Source organism: Uloborus diversus, chromosome 9, assembly GCF_026930045.1.
Source record: "Uloborus diversus isolate 005 chromosome 9, Udiv.v.3.1, whole genome shotgun sequence".
Taxonomy (NCBI): domain Eukaryota; kingdom Metazoa; phylum Arthropoda; class Arachnida; order Araneae; family Uloboridae; genus Uloborus; species Uloborus diversus.
In genome coordinates this window covers 19,328,628-19,353,491 of record NC_072739.1, presented here as the reverse complement: position 1 = coordinate 19,353,491, position 24,864 = coordinate 19,328,628, and the positions used below count along the sequence as shown (strand labels likewise).

The 24,864-nt window shown below is 32.7% G+C and overlaps 1 protein-coding gene across 1 annotated transcript in view; it reads left to right on the top strand.

The window, feature by feature from the left end:
• The window catches only part of LOC129229611 (uncharacterized), a 136,112-nt gene extending 123,301 nt beyond the window's left edge, over positions 1-12,811 (top strand). The window contains exon 15 of the mRNA XM_054863953.1: positions 8,379-12,811. Within this exon, the coding sequence (XP_054719928.1) occupies positions 8,379-8,721 (343 nt within the window). The 3' untranslated portion in view covers positions 8,722-12,811. The remainder of the gene's footprint in view (positions 1-8,378) is intronic.
• Positions 12,812-24,864: the final 12,053 nt, after the last annotated feature.

Sequence of the window (24,864 nt, the reverse complement as noted above, 5' to 3'; positions counted from 1 at the left end):
ATGATTTTCTTCACGCTGTAAATTTTAATAAAAGCGTTCATCCGGAAAGTTGAGTTGAAGCACTGAATGATAATTTGAATGGAGGAAAGCCTTCGAAAAATATGGATTTTATTTTGAAATCTAAGAGTCATAATTAATAGTTTTTAATTGATATCTCCGCTAATTATTATCGGAGGATTATGTTAAATAGCCAAACATGAAGACGGGAAGATGACGAATCCATCGATACCTGGTTCGATGGTCAGTTCACTGTCGTTCGGGAGAAGAAGTTTGGACATAGATAGATAGATAGATACTCAGATTTTATATGTATAAGATATTTTGTGCATCCGGATTAAGCGAAGTTCAAGTTAATAGTAGGGCCCGGATTAATGAGGGTTTACTGTTTTTTTTTTTTTTTTTTTGCTTAGTAACAGACATATCTTGCTTAATACGTTCGTTACCGAGCAAAAAAAAAAAAAAGAAAGAAAAAAAGAAAGAAAAAAAAAATATTTAAAACCTTAAGAATTTAGTTTCATATACAGAAGTGGAGAGATGTTCTTCATAAAGTTCATGCAATCAAACAAGGTTCCAACATTTGGAGTCTTTGTAGGTTTCTTTTAGGCCAAAAGTTATGCAGGTGACCGTGGAACTGTCCACAAATTAATTGGAGCAAGTTTCAAGATTTTTTTTTTTATTATAGAGGACAAGAAATCTCGTAAGTTTTTCCGGCAACTGTAACTGATTATACTCGCATCGAGTGCGCATGCCTAGACGTGGAGCATCGCGTCACAATGTACCAATGATTAATTATTCGTAGCCTTCAGCGTCTACCAATTAGCGAGACAAAAGCTACTTTCAACCATTGATTATTTCTCAGGTCCGGCACATGATCCTCGAGTTCGATCGCTCTTTCAACGGGGCACAAAAAAAATTAATGAACTCCTGCGAGGGTTGGGCCCAGAACACTTTTTCAAACTGGGTTGAGAATTTATTAAAGACTTCTCCCCCTTTCCAGCCCTGAGTCCAGACATTGTGGTCAATGTTTATGTATGTACATATCCATCAATTGCTGTAGAGTACGACAATTGCCCATGGCCCATTACAGCTTCATGGCCCTAATACCAGTTTCGATTCGGATCGTTTGATTTTTTTTTTTATTTTGTTCTCTGTGGGGGCATTGTATATAAAAAGGTTCCTTTCTCTGCTAGGTGCGCCCGCATACATTTCTCACTTTTTTTTTTGGTGTGTGTGGTATTGATGGTTAGGTTTGTGGAGATGATTCTGCTGAGTCTTTGATGTATGCAGGCTGGGCTTGGCCTTTGGGTGGATACTTAGTGTCAAATGCCTTGGTCTGCAATAATTTACGGAAATGCCTGCAGCGATCTACCCTTTGCTTCCGAGATAGGGGTTGTTTAGGAGGATTCCTCTACAGACGATTCAATTGCTTATCGATTAGTTTGATGTTGTTATCGTCAATCTGTCTGGTTGGTTTGAAAAATAATCGTCGAATCTCAAATGCATAATTGTTTGCAAACGAAAATATTAAGTTACCTGATGTTAAACCAGATAATTCGAATTGCTTTAACTTATAAACTGTTGAACAAACACTGCCTGAATGACCTTGTGATCGTAGAATCTGCCTAATTTTATTTTGTTTTTCTTTAGGGGTTGTTTGGTTTATTAGTTCTTGTATGGATGTACACTGAGAGTATCCAAATTCAGCAGTATGCTCAACTTGTGCAGATACTCGATTTAATAAGTTGACTACAATTTTCTACTTCAACACCATGATTTCTCGATTTAATGAATTGACTATTCATTCTCCGAATTCAGCACTATGCTCTCTCGATTTAATAAATTGACTAATACATTCTCCGAATTCAGCACTATAATATCTCAATTTCATAAATTGATTACATTCTCTGAATTTAGCGCTATGCTCTCTCCAGTGAATAAATAGACTACATTCTTCTATTTCAACCCTATGCTCTATCGATTTAATAAATTGTCCACATTTTCCGAATTCAGTACTATGCTTTCTGCATTTAATAAATTAACTAAAATTCAGTGATATTCTCGCCCGATTTAATAACTTGAGTACATTCCCCGAATTTAGTACTGTGCTGTCTCGATTTAATGAATTGACTACATTATCTGAACACAAGAGTATGCTCAATTGGTGCAGATACTCTCATATACATATGAGGCAATGAGAAGAAAAGGGATGTAAGTTCCAAATTTAAAAATTTGGAGATAACTTGTTCAAATGGTAGGTGAACCTCTCCTCTGTCTAGGAGCAAAAAATAGTACCAGTAGCACAGGTTGTTGCTGCTATATACAGCATGATTGGGAAAAACTTTTCCATAAAAGCCGAACTATTGACTAAATTCGTTTTTCTCAAAACTTGAGAATGCCAACTTACATTCCTCTGCTTCAAACTGCCTCATATATGGATTGGCGAACGTCGCTCGAGATCAAGCGTTCTAGAGAGAGGTGACCATGGTTACGCCCTCGATTGTAATAGGGATGTTGTGCCCAAGTTTCGTTTTTTTTTTTTTTTTTTTTTTCTGAAAATATCCAGAGCATTGTGAGACGTCAGCAATCGGTCATTTCTCGATATTCTAAATTGATAAATAAATTGCTGTGCAAAAGACAACCGAAGAAACAAGAACCGCGCATGACGTCACACATCGAGACGCCAATAAAAGCAGCAAAGATTATTGCACTTAAATATTGGGAAATAATTGAAAATAGCAACACTAAAAGTTATCTTTTTTTGCAACAAGAAAGAATAATTTTGCTTTAATCCTAATTTTCACTTTTAGCATAACCAGCAAGAAATGTTGCGCGTTTCCAAAAAAAAAAAAAAATCTAAGAAATCGCTAGTTTGTTTCTTTTGTCTGAAGTAAAATCAAACTGTCTCAAAATGATATTACTCAAGTATATTTAAACGTCGCGCATATTACGTCCTTGTAATGTAATTTCGACTTACCCCGAAACTAGACATATCGCTTCCGAAACGCAATTTAACCTGCTCCAGAAATAGATTTTTGATTTTCCATCCCTGCACAACACCAAAAAAAAAAAAAAAAAATCGTGCCCAGAGTTGTAGAACTGATTTTAGCTATATTTGGGGAGCTGAATTGAAACATGAAATTAGTTTTTTTTTTTTTTTTTTTTTTTTCGAAAAATGTGCAATTTTATCTTCCTTTTGTGCACGTCTAAAGCAATTATAGACTGCTGAAACTGCTCCAAAAATATTTTCCTTACAGTCAATCGGCAGTCTGGTTAATTCCAGAAAAACTTATTAGATGTAGTAAACATCTGTAAAGTTTATTAATTACGTTTAAATGATTAAGGTTAATTTGTGAGATTTTACCTTACATATGATCGCTTCGCGCAACGTGCATCGACTTCGATCTTTGCAAAAAAAATATTTTCAGGGCCCAATAAAGATAGGTTAAAAAAATTTTTGTTGGACCCTCTGCAATCAAACCTCATAAACATAAACTTTCACGGAAGAATCAGAAGTTGCTATTTCAGGGATTTCGAAGTGCTCCACATCTCTTTCAAAATATTTGACTTTCCACACCTTAAACTTTAGTACACAGAAGATAAAGGGAATAAATAAAGTAGAAAACCTTAACTTCCTTTAGTTTCCTGAAGTAATAGTCTATGACAGTTTTTGTTATTTTGAACTTCTTAAAATCGACAGCTCTGTCAGGGTCTAGTTGGACTGTTTGAAACTCAGGCTTTGAATATTTGCATAATGTAATTGTAATAAAAATTCAGGGTTTGCGTTATGTTCGATCTAACCTAAACCTATGACACGTATATTTAACTAAAATGTCATGTATCGAAAGTTTGAGCTCCCAGGCAAAAACTAATGTCATATTGAAATTCAGCCCACCAAATTCATCAGTTTCCAATACCCAGCATCAAAATGCTTGTCGTCCTGTGACATGTTTTGCAAGCCAAATATTTTTCACATACAATCAGAGCGTAGCTAGAATTTACACTGTAAAAAAATTCCGAAACGTTACTGAGTATTTTCGTGTAACGTTTTGAGGTTTCAATGGTTTTCATCCACTTCCTGGAAAAATCAAGTAACATTATAAAAAAAGTTTCCTTAACTGCTACAAGTTGCACGAATGCAGACAACTCACTATTGTGAAAAATATTTTTAGCTCCCAGTTTAAAGATTAACCGAGCGTATTTATAAAGTGTATCGGTTTTTGTTCGACTAAGGTCTGTCCATGCTGAATAAGCTCCCAAAGAGAGCGAATAAGTATGGACTACGTTCCTTTGCACGAATTGCAGGCGAGTTAAATTCTCGATACTTGCTTGCAATTCAGGCTTAGTTGTGACTAGAATTGCATTACTGCTTGTGGAACTTCCTTAATATATCAGGAAGGTGCCAAGCTATTATATTATACCTACCTAAGTTTATTATAATTCTCCCGAAACACGACTGACTTCAAACTGAAAGATTCCTGAATTTTCAGAAGAATTCCGGGATAATTTCGGGAAGGTTACTGAATTTTAGCTTTAAACGTTCCTTGTTTTTGTAAGGAATCTTACTGGCAGAAATTGGGCACATCAGCTGCCCATTATTTTCCAGGAACATTTCTGAATCGTTTTTACAGTGTACTTTTTCTTTTCTTCCTTTTTTTTTTTTTTTTTTTTTGGCAGGGGCGGTGGCAATAGCAATCCTTACTTGCTTATAAAATACCATATTAGTAATGACAGTGTAAAAAACCAAGGGTTTTTCTGTCGAAAAGGCTTCTAAAACCCAACCTTTGCTGCGCCCCTGTACAACTACTGCGCACAAAATGCAAAATCTTTATCATCCTTTGTAGAGAAATATAAAGCCGGTTGCGAGTTTTTTCCTTTGTCTTTACACATCTTATAAATCTGCTACTATCCTTGCCAAATTATCGGCTTAACGAAATACTCTTGCCCTACCCTTAGAGCCCGTAATATATTACGCTCTCCATATCTGTATCAGTAACCTTATGCATGTATAAAATCCATATTTCCAAATACCACACCCTGGCTGCAGAAATTAACTACGCCGAAGTAAAAAAAAAAGCTTTTGGGTTCTATATTTTTTCTATTGTCGTCTGAAGGCGCGAGGCCCCCCAAATCTCGTACATCACAATTACCCCTCTTCGACGGCCCTTAATTGAAAGCGGGGTTGGGCAGTTGGCCCTTCAGGGGAGGAGATATGGGCTTGTGTGTTTGTACATTGTTCTCATTTGCGGCTAGTGTTCTTCGGGGTTTTCGAATGTTTCTTTGCCAGGAACATTAATAATCTGAGAATCAGGAACTCGCGTACCGTTAGGACGGTTAATTTGGACATCGATGTATAAATTAAATATTTGTCAGAGAACACGATGCATTTCTGAATTATTATTTTTTAGGTTGTTGCATGTTAGTAAAAAAATTCAGTCGAAAAAAGGAACTTAGTTCAGGGAATTACCATAATTATGCCCTAAAGCTTCAAAAAATGTCGTAAATAATGCACCGGTTCTCCAACGTGTCAATTAATTTTCTTAAACGCAATTCTATTTTCATTTTTTTGTAAAATCACGTACCTTGTTAAACCTCTTGACTGAAACCTGGACATTCTCCATTTGATCCATTTAGTTAAACATTGGTTTGCATACCACAAAGAGGATTATCACATTTTGGGTTTGTATTCTGTTACACAAGAGCCTCGTAGGCTCCTCGTAGTGTATTGCGCAAAACGAAATGTCTCGTGTTTTTCTTTTTCCAGCGTAGAGCAACTTTGGAGGAAGCTATCTTCATAAAAATCTCCTAATGTGCCTTTATCTTAAAACAATTAATTAAAGGGGCAAAGTTAAGTAAAGAAAAAATCTCGACGGAGTCGGGTGCAAGTTAGCCAACGTGCCACAACAACTACCTTACTACAGCACACGCCGGGATCAAAACCCTTGACTTTCTGCTTCTTAGCCAAATACATCACCGTTTCTCATCAAGTTGAGTCACGTTTTGTCATCAATACGTTTAAAACTTGAACAAACCTTGCTTGGTATTCACGTGCACACCTTTAACATAATACAAAAACAGTATTTCAATAATAATTTGCAGGATGTGGAGTTACAGTGGCTCCCAAAAGTGTTCGTACACCTTGAAATTTTGTAGTAAAACCAAAATAACGCGAAACTGAATTCGAATATGAAGTCCAATTTTTTTTCACATCATTCCTATGCCATTCTGAATAAAACCCATCAGTTTTTTTTTTTTTTTTTCAAAATATTGCCAGATTTTATTTTTGAAATTTGTCAAAAAACGAAGAGACAGAAAAAATACGCCACAAAAGTCATCGTACATTGAAATATTTTCGAATAAATTCATGATTAAAATTATCATATGTGTTTTTTTATTGTTTTTGCATTGTAATGACACTGTAAGGTCTTTTGCCTTTATTTTTTTGTTTATTTATTCCCTAATATTCTGCTTATTATTTTAAAATGGCAGGTACGCGTAGAAAACAACAAATATGATTCGAAATTTAATTTTTTCCCCTCACAGTAGTCATAAATGTGTTTGAAATGTCTCTAAATTATTTAATTTATACCATTCCATAGTGAAGTGCTTGATAAAATGCTTTAAAGACAAGAATCGGATTGAAAACAAGGTAAGAAAAAGTCAACTGGCAAAGTTAACAAAGCGTGATCGGAGGTTTACAGTTAAAAAATTTTTGAAAAATACATATAAGAGTGCTGAAAAAGTTTCTGCAGAATTGAATGAAACATTATACGTTTAGTTTTCACTTAAAATTGTTCGCAAGTTCTCTGATTAGCTGGATTAAAGGGGACCTCTTCCCGCAGAAATTTTCTTGTTCCTGCGAAAAACAGTAAGCTTACGCTTTCCGTCGTAAAATCAATGATAAATAAGCTCAAAACGTTTTGGAACAACGTCTTACTTATAAATGAAAATAAATTTAATATTTTGGGTTAAATTGTTGTATAATTTTCAAGAGAAGAAAAAATGAGGAATTTAATCTTAAGAACTTGGTTGGATCAGTTAATCAGGACGGTGAAGGTGTTCTTGTGTGAGGGTGCATAACAGCATCAGAACTTGGAAATTTTTAATTTTTGGATGCAATAATAAATCATACTGTTCATTTAAATATTTTAAAGAACAATTTTAAACTATTAGCCCAAAATTTGGTAATCGGAAACAACTTTGTTTTTTATCAAGATAACGATAAGAAGCACACGTTTGCGTTTGGCGCCTCAAAAATTGTCCTTAAGTTAAAAAATATCTCCTCAATCGCCAGATTTGAACTTAATGGAACACATTTAGAGATATCTGGTAGCTACATTACGAAAATACATCATTGAAACGAAAAGCGAACTAGAAAAAGTAAGACTCGAAGTGCGACTGAATGCTTACTCAGAAATTGCACAAAAAAAGAAAGAAAAAACAATGAAATCTATTCCCAGACGTTTAAAAGCTGTTGTTGATACTGCATGATATTCTACTAAATAATAACTTTGTAAAAAGTTAGATTATTTACCAATTTTTTGACATTTTTTTAAAGTGTACGAAGACTTTTGTGAGATAAAATTTCCGGCAATTTTTGGTTTTTGATTTTTTTAAAATTATGTTTTAATGTTTTATTAAAAATTTTCATGCAGTTTTCTGAAAAATAGATCATAGATCTTATAATAAAATACCTATTTCGAAATATTAATTCTGACCAATGGATAATGGCCAATTTTATTGAAAGTCGTAGGTGTACGACACTTTTGGGAGCCACTGTATATTTTACCTGAAATTTGTTGCACGATTGTTTGCCTTACAAAAACTGTACCAAACCCTAGAAATCTTTTAAATTAAGTACACATCCATCTTCTAAAGTAATATTTATTTTCCATGTATCTTGTAGCCTTATGAAGGTGTAATCTTTCAGTTTAGGTGTTTTATTCGACATCCGACTCCATGGCGACTTCCGACGAATAAGAATACATATACTATGGAATTCACAAAAATTGTCTGCCGTCTGAAAATAATCACCGATATATTCAAAAACATCTTTCAACGAATACAAATGATTTTTTTTTAATATCGTCCAACATCGTAAAATTAATCTTCGAACTACATGATATATTATCCTTCGTATGAAAATTTATTTGCAACGTTTGGAATGATTAATGCTCGTGGCGGTAAGCCCAAAAATTCTCGAGTTGGTCTTTGAAGTTTAACTTTGAGTGGTTGGGGGAGGGGGAGGGGATTCTGCCGACAAGAAGGTTAAGAAATAAACGTATTTGATAATGTTATATTAAACTATAGAACAATCTAATGTGTTAATAACGACATAGAAAACTGTGTTAAATTAACCAGTCAATGTATTTATTTTTCAGCGCGTATCATCCTCTCTCCTCCACCACAGTCGAGGACGATCCGGATGACCGCTTTGAGGACGCTATACAGCTTCAGGAAGACGACGAAGACGAATCTGACGTCACTGACTGCGTCACACACGCAAAAATTGAGAAGAAAGCGGGCGACAGAACTGGTGCTAAAAGCAGAGGATCTTCCCGGTTTTGGCGAGTTTTTCGCGTGGCCGTGCCGGTACAGTTGGCGCTAGTACTGCTATACTGCTTGGCTTGTTACCTGGAGCCCAACTGCTGTGATATGGTCAATAACTTCAATTTCTCTTTTACGCCGCAGTTACGGTATTTCAGAGGCCCTCCTCCAGTTTGAATGCTGATTGCGAAATTTCATCAGGTTAGGTTTAAATATAGAATAATATTGTTAAATATCAGAAGTACAATGTTGAATAAAACCGTCCAATTCTACAGCAGCAATTCTATTTGCAGGCATGAACTTGTAAGATGTGTATAACGTGTATTATAATTTTGATTTTTAAATGCATAATTACCTTTTCCAACTGCAATAAGGTTTTATTTTGATGACTGTATTCAAATATGTAAATAATTATATTCAGCTAAACAACATTTTTCCTTTCGTTCTCATTTGTTGTTTTTGTAATATCAAGAACCGATTTAGAATTTTTCATTTTCTTTAATTTAATATTTAATACTTTTACAATGTCATTTTGTTAATTACCATAGTATTTACTTTTTTATGTTATTGCAACAGCAATTTTTGTACTATGTATTGATTGTGGTTTAACAAATACTTCGTCGATTCTACAAGAAAATCCCTTCGTGTATAAATATTTCTTTTTGTGCAGCTAAAGCCTTCGTAATACAGAAATGCAATAATTTACTATGTCACTTTTTAAAGGTGTATTATTATTTTATACTGTTAATATTTTGAATGAGAGTAAATTGTAGAATGCAATTTTTTAACCTTTTGGAAAGCATATCGTAATTACTTTACAATGATATCATAAAGTATGTTAAATGTGCCTCAATGACGAATGTGTTGGTATCTCTTTACTTTTTGCTGAAAGAAACACCCAGGGTTCTCAAGCAAACTTTCAAAGGGTCAATCAGAAAAAAAATAACCTGGGTTAATTTCTCCTACCTTATACTTCGCGTTGTCTCTCAGGAAATATTTTAAATGAGAGTAAATTGTAGGATAAATTTTTAACCTTTTCTAAAGCATATCAGAATTATTCAAAACTGATTTCTTAAAATATATTAAATGTGCCTTGACGAAGAATGTGCTGGTATTTGTTTACTTTTTGGTGAAAGAAGCACTCAGGATTCTCAAACAAGCTTTCAAAGGGCTAATCAGAAAATGTTTACCTGGGTTAATTTTTCCTAACTTATACTTCGCATTGTCTCTCAAGCAATGTTTCAAATGTTAAATATTAATATTTGGAATGAGACTAAATTGTAGGCTATTTTTTTAAAACTTTTTATAAAGCATTTCAGAATTATTAAAAACTGATTTCATAAAATATATTAACTGTGCCTCGACGACAAATGTGCTGATTTTTGTTTACTTTTTGGTGAAAGAAGCGCTCAAGGTTAGCAAGCAAACTTTCAAAGGGCTATTCAGAAAATATTCTACCTGGATTAATTTCTCCTAACTTATACTTCGCATTGTCTCTCCATCAATATTTTAAATCTTAATATTTTAAATGAGAGTAAATTGTAGGCTACAATTGTTTAACTTTTTACGAAGCGTAAACTGAAAACTGATTTCATAAAATATATTAAATATGCGTCGACGACGAATGTGTTTCTATTTGTTTACGTTTTGGTGAAAGAAACGCTCATGGATCTCAAGCAAACTTTCAAAGTGCTAATCAGAAAATAGTAACCTGGGTTAATTTCTCCTAACTTATGCTTCGCATTGTCTCTCAGGCAATAATTTAAATGTTAAATATTAATATTTTAAATGCGAGTAAATTGTAGAATACACTTTTTAAACCTTTTATAAAGCATATCAGAATTACTTAAAATTGATTTTGATTTCATAAAATACATAAAATGTGCATCGACGAGGAATTTGTTTACTTTTTGTTGAAAGAAGCGCCCAAGGTTCTCATGCAAACTTTCAAATAGTTAATCAGAAAATTTTTTCCTGCGCTAATCTCTCCTAACTTATGATTCACATTGTGTCTTATTCTATGTGCCCGTCATTAAAATTAATACTGTTTAGTATGTATTATCTGATAGATTGTTATGTCGTTCTTGCAAGATTAGTTTTCTACTTTAACAATCAACGACAATCATATTAGCATTAACTCCATAAAAAAAATATGTATACAGTCGCTTTTGATATAGATTAAGTTAAAACTCTGCTAATTTTAACACTTGAACGCATCGATATTCAGCTTGCTACCTAGTTCTCGCATGTGACCTGATAAACTTATATTAAGTGACCCGACAAAGGCAATCAGGAGCAAGCCGTGATATAAATTCATGTAGTTATACAGTTATTCCCAAATATTTTTTTCTTCCATTTCCAAAGTCATTGCAGTTTGATTTTTTCGAAAGCATTTTTTAGTTTGAATTAACACCATTTTCAACAAAACAAGTTTTTTTTTTATTATTAACTACTTTTATTACTAAACTAATCAATCATATTTTCAGCTCGACAGTTTTGGGAAAATTGTTTTTAAATAGGTGTTCTATTATTATATGTAATGTTTGTAAAAGGTGTTTGTTCTAAACTATTACCAAAACGTAAAATACGCATCACGTAAAAATCGGTATTCTCCTAAAGTGTGATATACCGCTCAAGTACTCTAGTTACTCAACAGATGGCGCTACTTACATGGCATATTTACAGAGCAATTGATTTCAGTTGCGCCATCTATTGAGCTACTAGATTTCTTGAGTGACAGATCGCACATTAGGAATCTCTCTGTGCGTAGCAATCTCTAAATGTGTGGCAAATTTATTTTTTAGACTAGACTGGATCTTTTGAGAAATTAATGAATGAAATTCATTGAAAAGAAAATCACTTTTAAAAGTTTAAAATTTTAAATTTAAAACGAAAAAGTGGTACCAGTAGTCAGATTATCAATTTTTTATGTTTCTAAGTGTTGAACATTTCTTAATAAAATGAGTATAATTGTTGAACCTTGAATATTCGTAGATATTATATGTTCTTTTGTTGTTCTTAGAATTGAGTAATTGTTGAACTTTGAATTTTCATTGACAGTGGGATTAAAACAATGTATTTTAAAACAAATGTAACTAAATAAGAAAAATTGAACTCGTCAATTCTATTAATTCATGAAATTTTAAAGGATAAGAGGCGATCGATAATAAAGAAAGAAAGCATTCAATAAAAATAATAGAATGTTTCTATAATTAATTAATATAAAATGTTACAAAAAAGACGAAGTAGTGATATTTTTTACTTTTTCATGTGCAAATTTAATGGTTAAAAAAATTGACTGATGCACACAATATAAAACACTTTCCAACCTAAAGCTGTAATGCACATTGCATTGCTTTAGTGTAGGTAAATTAAATGGTTAAGGAAAATTAGTGGATTCTAAAGAAAGGAAGAAATAATCAATCGTATTTGAAGAATATGCCTAAATGACAGTAATTGCTAGTTTAAAAAATTGTTTAACAGACCAAATTAAGATGAGGAAGAGTTAAAGAAGAAAAAACCATTTTGATAACTATTTGAATATGGAAAAATAATCATTTTGATAACTATTTGAATATGGAAAAAAAATTCATTTTGATAACTATTTGAATATTAATAGTATTTTTTGCAAATTACATATGTAATTTTCCAAATAGAATATTTTTTCCCCCTTTTTAATCGAAGTTTGCGATCGATCCTTTTTTGTTGTGTGATAAAATTATGTTTTTTCTTCTGAATAGAGTTACGATTTTTTTTTTTTTTTTTTCAGAATATTTGAATTCGTGCTTTTATAACCTTGATTGATTCATAAGCCTAAACTCCGAAGCTAAACTCTAAAAATTGTCAGAACAAATGTACAGGCATTATTCAAAAAACCATTCATTATCATGCTGGAACTCCAAATTTCTAGTCATTTTCGAGTTGTCTAAAAATTTTGTTTAAAAAAGCGAACTATCATAACTATCCCATTTAAATTGTTTTTTGTTTTACTTCAGATTTATTTAATATTTGTGTATTTTTCTACTCATGAGCGCAATCATTGCTTTCAGCTGTATATACGTTTTCACTAATCATATTTCTATTATTTTTGTGTTTTCAAGTTCATTTTATCTAGCATGGCTTTTAATTTTAGCATTTGTATGGTGGTAAGTTTTTATTCATTTAAAACAGCTATTTTATTCATATAACATAGGCATGCATTTACATAAATTTCATAATGTTTGTATATAATAAATATGTTTTGTATCATTTTAGAAAAATAAAGGAATTATACAAAATATGTGTATTTTTTGTGATGCTTGAACATTTCACACGAATCATAGTATTATTGTTATTTGTGGCTACATATTGTACGCAATGATTTTTTTTTATTCATCTTGGTTTTTTTTTTTTTTTTTGATCCAAAGAATAAATTAAGGGTGCTCTAAAACCTTAAAGAGAGATATTTTTTCAGCTTTCATATGTTCAAAATATTTAAACCAAGAGCTTTTAAACGACACCAAATTCATGTTTCTACGTAGATTAAATGTAGTCAATTCAAATATTAATGGGGCCAGAAATGTATTAAAATGTACCAAAAATTTTACTTTCAAACCTGATTTTCTCAAAACGACAATTTTATAAACTCAAGTCCTTTTTTCCTAAAAATATTTGGGGAACGCGGTGTCATGGTTAACAAATTTTTATTTGACCAGAAAAAGTCAGTTTTAATTTAAAAAAAAAATCCTAAAAAGGGAAGTTTGAAGCTATTTGCATTAAATTTTTATTATTTTTGCAAAAAAAAAAAAATTCTACGGACGGCGTTACCTTCCCATCTCCCCATCAACAGTACTGTCTAGAGACGGGCCAGTAAACTATCATACTTCAGCAAAAAGAAATTCTGTGTTTGAGAGTATTCTTATAATAATCTATAATAAAATAAAGTAAACAAAATCTTATACTAAGACTAGACCTTGGAGCGCGCTCATCACAATTTGCCATCGAGCTAATGCGCATGCGCGAGTAGTTCATTTTTCAAACGTACTTTGGTAGCGAGAGTATTTGAGATAGTTATCGTCTGCTAGCGGAATAGAACTCTCGCTTGACGTATTTAGGGCAATACGCTTATTTTTGTATTTACTCTTTGCATCATATTTATTTTTCGAAAAGAAATTATTTGTTTTTGTTGTGCCATATGTTGAGAAGTTTCTTATTTGATTCATGTTTTTAGAGTATGACGACATATGTCATACATCGTTCTTAGCGATGCTTTTTTAGCGCCAACAGGAAAAAATCAGAAAAAAAAAACATGATCAAAGCACTTCAGAACACAATATATATAAAAACAACATAAAAGCACAACAAAAAACATCACGAATATATGCTTCAAAAATGTACAGGGCCGGGGTTTTTTGTAAACATATTAAAATACAATGAAATAAATTATTGTATTAATTACAAGTCGAAATTAATGCATTAATTTTTTTTCATCATTTCTCCGGGATACGAGCCCTCGCCTCGCCGGCCCTGCCTCGGTCTCATTACGAAAGTACTATGAGACCTCTGGCTCGCCAGGACCTCGCTCCGCTCGGTCCGTTATCCCTCCGACTGTTAATATACATTACAGTCGGAGTATGGTCACAATTATGTATATTTATGTATATTATGCATATTCATGTGTATGTACACCCAAGGGTGGCTCCTTCCGTTCAGTGTACAATAATGACACAGTTTTAAGTGTGAAATATGCACCATTATTGTGCAGATTTATTAATAAAATTCAGCATTTTTAAGAGTACAACCGAAAGAACTTTCAATTGTTAACATAAAATTCAGTACCTAAAGGAGGCACGTTAATGTATAAATAATTCGTGGCATTGATAAGAATTAACTTTTAGAACAAAATAACCGTACTATTTCTGTAATGCATTATAGAAATAAAATCTCAAATACTCTCGCTACCAAAGTACGTTTGAAAAATGAACTACTCACGCATGCGCATTAGCTCGATGGCAAATTGTGATGGGCGCGCTCCAACGTCTAGACATACTAAGTGGCTCATAGGTATGACGAAAATTGTCACTGTATTTACCACTATTATCGAGGTTACCGCCTACTATACTGAATACTGCTATACCGCCTACTATTCTAACTATACTGAAGGTTAGCGCCTTCAACCAGAGCTAAAGACAACAAGCATAAGCCCAGTTACTGCAATTTCGCTCTTGTTATGGACTCATCAGCCTGGAACAGTCGTAACGGAGCTGCAGGCAAAAGTCCTCTCATTGAAACTGAGTTTATCTTCAAACTGGTAGTTCGTAAGAAAGGGTGCGGCTCAACTCATAAAATGATGGCAAAAGCTTTAGTAATAAACTAACTTACCCTCAAGCTGGGGCTAAAGCAGAACTACAAACATACACCAACAACTCGGTAACGACACCCAGAGACTTCAGTCTCAACGAGGTTACCTTTGCCTCCAGCTCGGTTAATTCACTAATGTATTCATTCATTCACTTGTTACCTCATTCATTATTTTTTTACTTATTTCCTTTTTATTATTTATTCGCTTTTGCATGCATTTGTTAATGCATTCATCCACTCGATGAAAACTATTTTTAAACGAAAAGAAAATGTTTAATTTTTAACTTTGCCCCACGCAAAAAAAAAAAAATCTACTTTTTTTTTAAGGAACGAATTTACTACCAAAAATAAAAAATAATATTTAAGTGCAAGTTTTATGATAAAATACATCGTTCTTTCTTCATGTATTGAAATTTTAAAAACAAATTTCCGATATTTTCATTTTGAAAAGGGTGAGTTTTCTTAACCCATTTCACTTACCTCCACATTCCTCTACTTGTCAGTTTGTTGTGAAGATGCAACGACGTCTAATGCAGTTTATGATATTGATTTATTTAGGAACCGCCTATTAATTTTAATATTTTTATTTGAAAATGCTGTTCTCCATCAAATATAAATAATTTCTCATACTTCAATAAAGTTCAAAAAATTCACCATCCCACTTATTTATTTTTTAAAACCCGATGTCCGAAAACAACCCTGAAATTCATAAATTATTCAGTTATCTTTAATTACATTTCTTTTATGTCTTGCAAATGAAAAAGTGACTAATTTTACTATCACATTTATGCGCATTTATGTAAAAAAATTACTACGACCTGTCTTTGTGGTATGACCATAGGTCCTTTTTCAAGATAAAAAAAGAAATATGATGGATTGCAGAAGATTAAAATATGTCACTGCTGGACTATAATCAATGATTCTCCCAGCCCTTCATTTTTATCTGATTCATTTGACTTTCTTAACCATGTTTTTCTATTTCATTTCCTTTGGAGGATGACATTTTCTCAGCTAAACTTGAAAGGGTTTATAAATCATTTCTTGTAGGATTAGATTGGACGCTCAAGTTTATTATTGATATCGTTAAAGAGGTTGAAAACGAAATGAAAAAAAAAGCCTGTAATTTCCAGCTGCTGCGAGTGTGTTTAATTCGTTTGATAATAGAGCGGTTATGTCGGGTGAATTTAATTTTGTTTTTATCTCGCAGTTTGGCAAAGATTTTATTAATCAGTAATAGATGAATGGTAATTTTATTTTTTATTGCGTCATTTGATTCAGTAAAATGATTTATTTTTCGATAAGTTATGAAATTAATTAGTATTTTATAATTATGTCCTTGAAAAGCTGCTATTGCAGATTGCTATGTATTTTTTTTCCAATCCTGGGATTACTGAATTTTTATGCCGCCTTTAATTAAAAAATATCAGGAAATGATTTTTTTTTTAAATTTCTTAAACTACCGTTTAATAAATTTCACAGATTACTCTTACCTTTTCATTTTCAAATCGATAGATTCGCAAAGTTTAGTGTGAAAAACATGGCACTTCAAATTTTGGAGTTTATATTATGATTTCAAACAAATCATTAAGTCACTTTCTTGCATTAAATACCTATTTAAATTTGATGATGTTCTTAAATTAGTATACACATTTATTTTAAAAGAAATCATCAGGATTCGAAAATATTATGATATTTTCGAAAACATCCGATATTTTGATACATATCGGATATTTTGTTATATATCTGATGTTTTCAATTAGCACAAACAAAAATCTTCATAATAGTAACTATGCATCCTCAAATCACTCTTTATTTTCTTATATTATAATTACAATATATAGATTGAAAAATTAAAGTTTCTTTCATTATTTATGCCTAATATTTCATTTTACATTTCTATCAATTTTAATGTAGTTAATTTAGCAATAGCTGTTTTACTCATTTTTCTTCTATTAGTTTCTTTTATAGTTATATGATTCAGAAATAAATAATATGCACTAGTCGGTGAACCGTCACAAGACATTTTCTTTTTTCTGAACAATGTTTAAATTTTAATTAGGTACTTTTAATATGAATTAAAATTGTCACACTACTAATAACTTTATGAGTATAAATTACAAGTAAAAAAGGAATTTTATAATACTTTGTTATATTAATGATGTATTATGCATCATAAAAATATAGTACGTAACTTTACGCCTCTTAAAAATAAATGAACAATATTACTATGATTAATATGCTTTTTATATGGAAAATACCATAGTTGAAAGAATAAATATCGAAAATGTCAAAATATCATGATATTTTCGAAATAAATATCGAATATATATCGTGATATATATTATGATATATATCACGATATATATCCCATATTATATATATGTCGATATATATTATGATATATATCGACTTATATGTATTGGCGAACCGTGAAAATCATAATACCGAACTTCTCTTCAGGATGAAGGGAAATTGTGTAGTAGTTTTTACATGTTTATACATATATTACCGTATTAGGATTGGTAATATTACCTGAAATCCCTTCTCTGCACCACTGAATTAACGGAAAGTTTAGCAAAAGATATACAATTAGGATGTATGATGAACATGTAGTGTTAAATTATGTTAACAAACAAAATGAATTAACATTAAATTAAATTGTATGAAAAAAAAGGAAGTTCTCAGTGGTACTTAGCATGGGATCAATAATCTTAATATTAGGCTACATAAGTCTGAAAAGCGATTTCGCAATGCAAGCAGAATGAATAATATTAAAAAGTTAGGATATTTCATATACATGAAAAACATATTGACCTATGAATAAATCAAATAAGCATGAATTCGGATTTTGTGAAAAAAGTAAAATATTAAATTATCTAAAAAAGCAAAGCAAATTAGAAATAAAATTAGTTTATATTACAGAAATAAAGAAAGGGTTAATTCACTGAGCAATCGTAGTGAATAAATATAAAACTTTACTGCATGAAAAAAAAAATCGAATACAGTCATCAAAACACTGCTAAATCCACTATGCGATCAGAACATAAAATAAGTTTGTACAATGCATTTTTGAATCCACTCACAGACTAAAAAGTTAACAATATCTGTCTTGTACACTCTCGTTGAAATTTGGATCAATTAACAAATGTAAATTGTTGAATTGACTTGCGGCAGAAAAATTTACCACATACGTCTAGTACACACTCATTCAAATTTGCGTCAAATAAGAATTGTAAATAGCTGAATTCACTTATAGCCAAAATATATACATTATCCGTCTAGTGCACTTCGAGTCAACTTAGGAAGAAATAACAAGTGTAAATTGTTGAATTCATGAGCAGAAGAAAAGTTTACAATATCCGTCTAGTGTACTCTCATTCAAATTTGGATCAAATGACAGTTGTAAATAAGTACCTAATTCCGCTTAAGCCAAAAAGTTTACAATATCCGTCTAGGACACTTCGAGTCAACTGCGGGTGAAATAACAATTGTAAATTGTTGTACCCATGTACAGACAAAAAGTTTACAATATCTGTCTAGTACACTTTGCTTCAAATTTAGATCAAATAACAGTTGTAAATACCTGAATCCACTCAAGCCAAATTTTTTTCAATATCCGTCTACATTGTAAAAACGATTCAGAAACGTTCCTGGAAAATAATGGGCAGTTGATGTGCCCAAACTCTACCAGTAACATAACCTGAAAAAAACAAGAACGTTTCCCGCTAATATTCAGTAACCTTTCTGAAAGTATCCTGGAAGCCTCTTAAAAATTCAGAAATATTCCGTTTAAAGCCAGCCGTGTCTCTGCGGAACTTTAGAATAAACTTAAGTAGGTATAATATAATAGCTAGGCACCTTCCTGATTTATCAAAAAAGTTCCAAAATCAGTATTGGCAGCATGGTCAAAACATAGACAGAATTGCAAGAAAGTGTGAAGAATTTTACTCTCCTAGTCATTCTTGCTAAGCTACGCAGTCCAAGGACTTTGGGAGCTTAAACAGTATGGACGGGCCGTAATTCAACTGATGCCGATACAATTTTCAAATACGCTCAGTCAATCTTTAAACTGGGAGCGAATAATTTTCACAATAGTGAGAAGTCTGCATTCGTGCAACTTGTAGCGATTCAGGAAACTTTTTGACGAAGATACTTGATTTTTCCAAGAAGTGGATAAAAACGATTGAAATCCCGAAAATCGATCGACACGTTAATAATCAGTAACTTTTCGGCATTATTTTACTTTGATTCAAATTGGGATAAAATAACTGAATTGTTGAATCCACTTACAACAAAGACAGTTACAATATCCGACTTGTGCACTCTAATTTAACTGTGGATGAAGTAACAATTGTAAATTGTTGAATCCACTGCAGCCAAAAAATGCACAATATCTGTCTCTCATTCAAATCAGGATCAAACAACAATTGTAAATTGTTAAATCCAGTTACAGCCGAAAAATATTGAACATCTCTCTATTGCACTTTCATTCAAATTTCGATGAAATGACAATAACTTGTAAACATTTGAACTCACTGTCAACCAAAACATTTGCCCCATATCATCTAATTCACTCTCATCCAAAATTTGGATAAAATAACTGTAAATTGTTGAATCCACTTACAGCGAAGAAACTTATAATATCCGTCTAGTGCACTTTCAAAATTGCTGAATCCACTTACAGAACCAAAATATTCAAAATCTGTCAGTTGCACTTTGAGAAAAACTTGGATTCAATAACAATTTTGAATCATTGAATCCATGTCGAACCAAAAATGTTAACGATATCCGTCCTGCGCACTCTCATTCAAATTCGGATCAAATCCGAATTGTAAATCGCCGAGCTTACGAATATCAATTCATTTTTCAAACCGCACCTCTCAATTTTCAATTCCTCGATGCTTCCATCAGAAGCCAGGACGAAACATGAACAATAACTCATGCGGTCTGCGATATCTCCAAAAAAAAATTTATTACAACAAAGATCAACGAACAATTACGTCAAATTAAGCAACATTAAATACCCTTTCAAAAACGAAAGCCCTAACCTTAGATTTATTGTCCTGAATCATAAGCGCAAGCGCAGCGACCCATTTTTCTTTTTATTTAGTGTTTTCCAATCACCTCACATAAATCTCATTAAAATCAACTACCGAGTCTTCTTTTGGCATAGGTGTGGCCATTGAAGAGCTTACGAAAGAATGGTCCCTTCCACAAATGATTGATGTAAATACACCAGGATCCAAATGTAAGCTCTGTGAGTCGATGGATATTAGACATAATGGCTGTCTTGTAAAGATGATATGTGGCACTTTTTCTCATTCAAATTGCTTGGTAATTTTCGGGACTAATGAAATAATATCGTCCTTATTCATGAGACGAGGTAGTAATGAAAAATATCAGTTACAAATTTTAATTTTTCACCTTTATAATTGATTGTTTAAGCTTGGAGATTAAAAAGATGAATAATAATACCATGTTAATACTACATCATGTACTCAAAACTGAAAAAATAAACCATCAGGATCCAAATGTAAGCCCTGTAAGTCCATGGATATTAGACATAACGGCTGTCTTGTAAAAATGATGTGTGGCGCTTTTTCTCTTGCGCTCAAATTGCATGGTAATTTTTGGGACTAATGGAATAATATTGTCTTTATTCATGAGACAAATTATTAATGAAAAATATCAGTTAAAAATTTTAATTTTTCACCTTTATAATTGATTTTTTAAGCTTGCAGATTAAAAATTGGATATTAATTCAAAAATTTGTGCCCAAAACTGGGAAAATAAACCAGTATCCAAACGTAAGCTCTGTGTGTCAATGGATATTAGACACAGTGGCTGTTATGTAACGATGATAAGTTTCACTTTTTCTCATTCAAATTGCTTGGTAATTTTCGGGACTAAAGAAATAATATCATCCTCATTCATGAGACGAGTAACCAATGAAAAATAAGAGCTACAAATTTTTATTTTTTACTTTTATAATTGATTGTTTAAGCTTAGAGATTAAAAAAGATGGATATTAATGATACATCTTGTGCTCAAAACTGGAAAAATATATCAGGATCCAAATGCAAGCCCTGTAAGTCGATGGATATTAGACATTAAGGTTTGTATGTAAAGATGAGATGTGGCACTTTTTCTAATTCAAATTGCATTGTAATTTTTTGAAATAGATGAAACAATATCGTCCTTATTCATGAAACGAGATCTTAATGCAAAATATCAGTAAAAAACAATTTTGATTTTTCCCCTTTACCGTCGTCCCTCGCTACTTCGTGCTTCGACTTGCGCGACTTCATTCTATCGCAGTTTTTTCAAATGCATGATCACTAATTTCTTATGACTTTGTGTAAAATTTTTCCTTCAAAAGGATCACCGGAATGTTGTTTTCAAGCATGGCTAAGCTCTTCTGAGGGACTTTAGCATAGTTAGTTGAGAGGGTGGCGGAGAAGATTTAATAAAAACACTGAAGAGAGTTTCAAGGATTGCTATGTGCTTTCAATCATTAAACACTTACTGGGAAAAGTACATCACTGTATTATTTCAATCGGATTTTGTAAATGTGTGTGTGGTCTTCCACTACTTACTTCTAAGAGTAAGCGACAGGAAAGAATACAGGGTTGAGTTACTGAGATCCTGAGTCTGTGGGTTCGGTTTGTCAGTTCTAAGATGGCGAGACTAAACTCATTTTATTTCAACCACGTTTCTGTATTGTCATCTAGAGAAAAACTAACTACTTTTAAAAATCCATCGAAACATTGATGCCAGAAAAAATATTTGCACTGTAAAAACAGTTCAGAAACTTTCCTGGAAAATAATGGCCATCTAATGAGCTTAATTTCTGCCAGTAACATATCTTGGGGGGGGGGGGACAGGAACGTTTTCTGCTGAACGTCAATAACCTTCCTGAAATTTTCCACGAGTATGTCTAAATAATACAGAAATCTCCCCGGATAACACCAGTCACGTTTCCCGAACCTTCGGAGAAACCTTCTTTATGTTTTTTGCAACAGCTTGGTGCCTTCCTGATTTACCAAGAAAGCTCCGAAAGCGGTATTGCAGTCACGGCTACAGATAAGACGGAATTGCAGGTAACTACCAAGCATCTATACTTGCTTGCAGTTCTTGCAAAGCTGAGTAGTCAAGAGACGTAATCGCTCCCACTGGGAGCTAAATCAATCTGAGTAAACCGTAACCGTGCTGAAACGGATGCAGTAAATAAATACTCAATTAATCTTTAAACTGGTTGATTAAAATATTTTTCACAACAGTGAGAAGTCTGCATTCGTGTAACTTGTAGTAGTGAAGGAAACTTATTGACAAAAATACTTAATTTTTACAGGAAATTGGTAAAAGCCTGTGAAATCCCAAAACGTCGACGGAAGTAGTCAGTGACGTTTCGGAATTTTTTTACAGTGTGAAGGGTGCGAGCCGGTAAGTTTATTTGCGATATCAGTAATGCTACAAGTACCATTAAAGTCTGAATTTTAACAAAGTTATTTCAATTTAAGCAAAATATGTAGTAAAAAATATTTACTTAGTAAAACCGTACCTTAATTTTACATTCAATCACTTTCAAATTTTATGGCATTTTGAAAATTAGAACTATTTTGTGTTCCAGAACTTCACCGGCGAGGTAGAGGGGGGGGGGGAACAGAAGCCTAAACACTTATGAATTATATGAAATGGCTTTCCTAGCATGGGTGTCACCTGGATAAAAATTTGTAAAGTCACCATCCACCGCAAGGAAAAAAAAAGTTCAGCAATTTTTTTTTGTTGTAACTTACTGAGCAAAACTGAAGTTTAACTCATATGAAAAGCATAAATTATGCATTTTACGTAAAACTTGCCTCAGACATAGTTGTAAATGCCTCCTCCCCTGTATGCTGAGCTCTTATTTCGTTGAAATTTGATATATTAAATGTTAATTCAGGTATACAGGGGAAATTTTTCAGAATTAAAGTGTTTGTATTTTCTATATAAACTCTTAAATCCACTTTGGGTGTTACGCTACAGATCAGTGTAAGCCGAGGCGGACCCCCCCCCCCCCCCGTCCTTCTCACACAGCTATGCTACTGAAAAATGTCTGCACTGGAAATGGTACCCGCCGGTAGCCTTAAACAGTTCTTTTTCTTACTAAAATAAGAAAAGGAATGACATAAAAACATGACGATAAAAATAATAAAAATTGAATTCAGTTAAACGAGGTTTCGGTTAAAAGAGACTCCGATAGTCGAGATTCTGCTGTACATCATTGTAGAAAGAACTACTGCAACGCATTAAAAATAGATAATATCAAAAACGAAAGTCAGATCAGAAGTTCCGGTTTGAATTTTATCAACATCCATGACGTTTGACAGCGAAAAAGATCCAAATACACCAAAGACACCTCAACCGAAGAGCAAAAAGAACATGAATTTATAAAAGAAAACCCCTTCCAACCACCAACACTTCCTTATAAGGTCAACCGTGGGGGTAATCCTTCACCGTGATACATTTCCAAAGATTTAAAAGTTCCATGTCAAAGTCTCGTTCCACCTTGTTTCATTACAGCTACGGAACGATCTTTTACATTAAGTCCGGGGCCTCCGACTTGACCCGGTGCTGGCACTCGACATATTTTATTCTGGCTGTGAGAAGTTTAATTTATGTCCTCCTATCTGGAGAGGGGCTTTTGTGGAGGAGCTTGTTAGGAGTGAAGTTTAGATGTTTTTTAATGGTTCTGGCTGCGATAATGAAAGCTCTTCGCCCCGATAGATAGTGGCATTGAACATTCCTCGAGTTCATTGACTATTTCAGTTTCACGAGAAGTTTATCTAAATTTATTTGCTGTGTTTGTTGTCCGTTATGAGGAACTTGATTATCCGAGTCTCTTTTAACCGAAACCTCGTTTAACAGAATTCAATTTTTATCTGAATGTCCTTATTTATACGTATAGTTATACAAAAATATTAATGTACAAATTTAATACAAAATTGCACTTGTTTGTCATTTTCTTTTAGGAATCCTGATTTGTTGAGTTTTCTGAATTTATTTATTCAATTATTTTTTTTATTTGAAAAAGAAAACAATATTTTAACAAATCCATATTAACATAAAGGGAACATCTATTAATATTTACAAACACAACTGGTCGCCTATCTTTAACAAATAAAAGACATTGTTAGGAGACTCCTCGCTTTCATTCTGACCATATTGTTAGACGTGAGATGTAACACATAGGTACAAGAACTAACTCAAAATATCTACATACGAACTTTATTGATGTCTGCCATCCACACTACAACGCGCAGAGTTGCGCTTCCACAGATACAAAAAAAGCAGCCGACGACCTGTCAACACAAGGTATTATTTTATCTGGCGCCACAACAAAATTTGCATAATCTTGCTTTAGGTAAGAATTTTCCTTCCTCAAAATCTTAGCTGTATTGATGCATAATGCTTTCTTCAAACAGTAAAATATTTGCAATACAGTAAAAATGTTTTGTATTTTTGCACAACACAACTTAAAATTAACAGAGAACAAGTGTATGTATGATGAAGAAAGCAACGTAAATAAATAAATAAACAAACAAAATACAAACAACTGAGTTTAAATTTACAAATTTTCGAAAATAACAGCCATTGGTATTTGCTTTTTACTGCAAAAATACAAGTCCCTGATTAATGATTAACTCGCGGATAATCGCGAGTTTACTATATTAATATTTTGTTTTGGTGGAATGAAATACAAAACGTATTAATAATTTGTTTTGAAATACAAAACAATTTAAAATCTTCACGATTGCCATTAAGTTTATCTGAAAACCAAATGACTAAAACTTCAATCTCTCATCAGACATCTCATTCTGGGGAAAATAAATGCTTCGTGTATCCCCGAAACCCGATTATACTTCGGAGGTGTGGGAATTGAGCAGTAAACGGGAAGATTTACTGCCCTACCCCCCACCTAAGTCACTTATTGACAGTAAA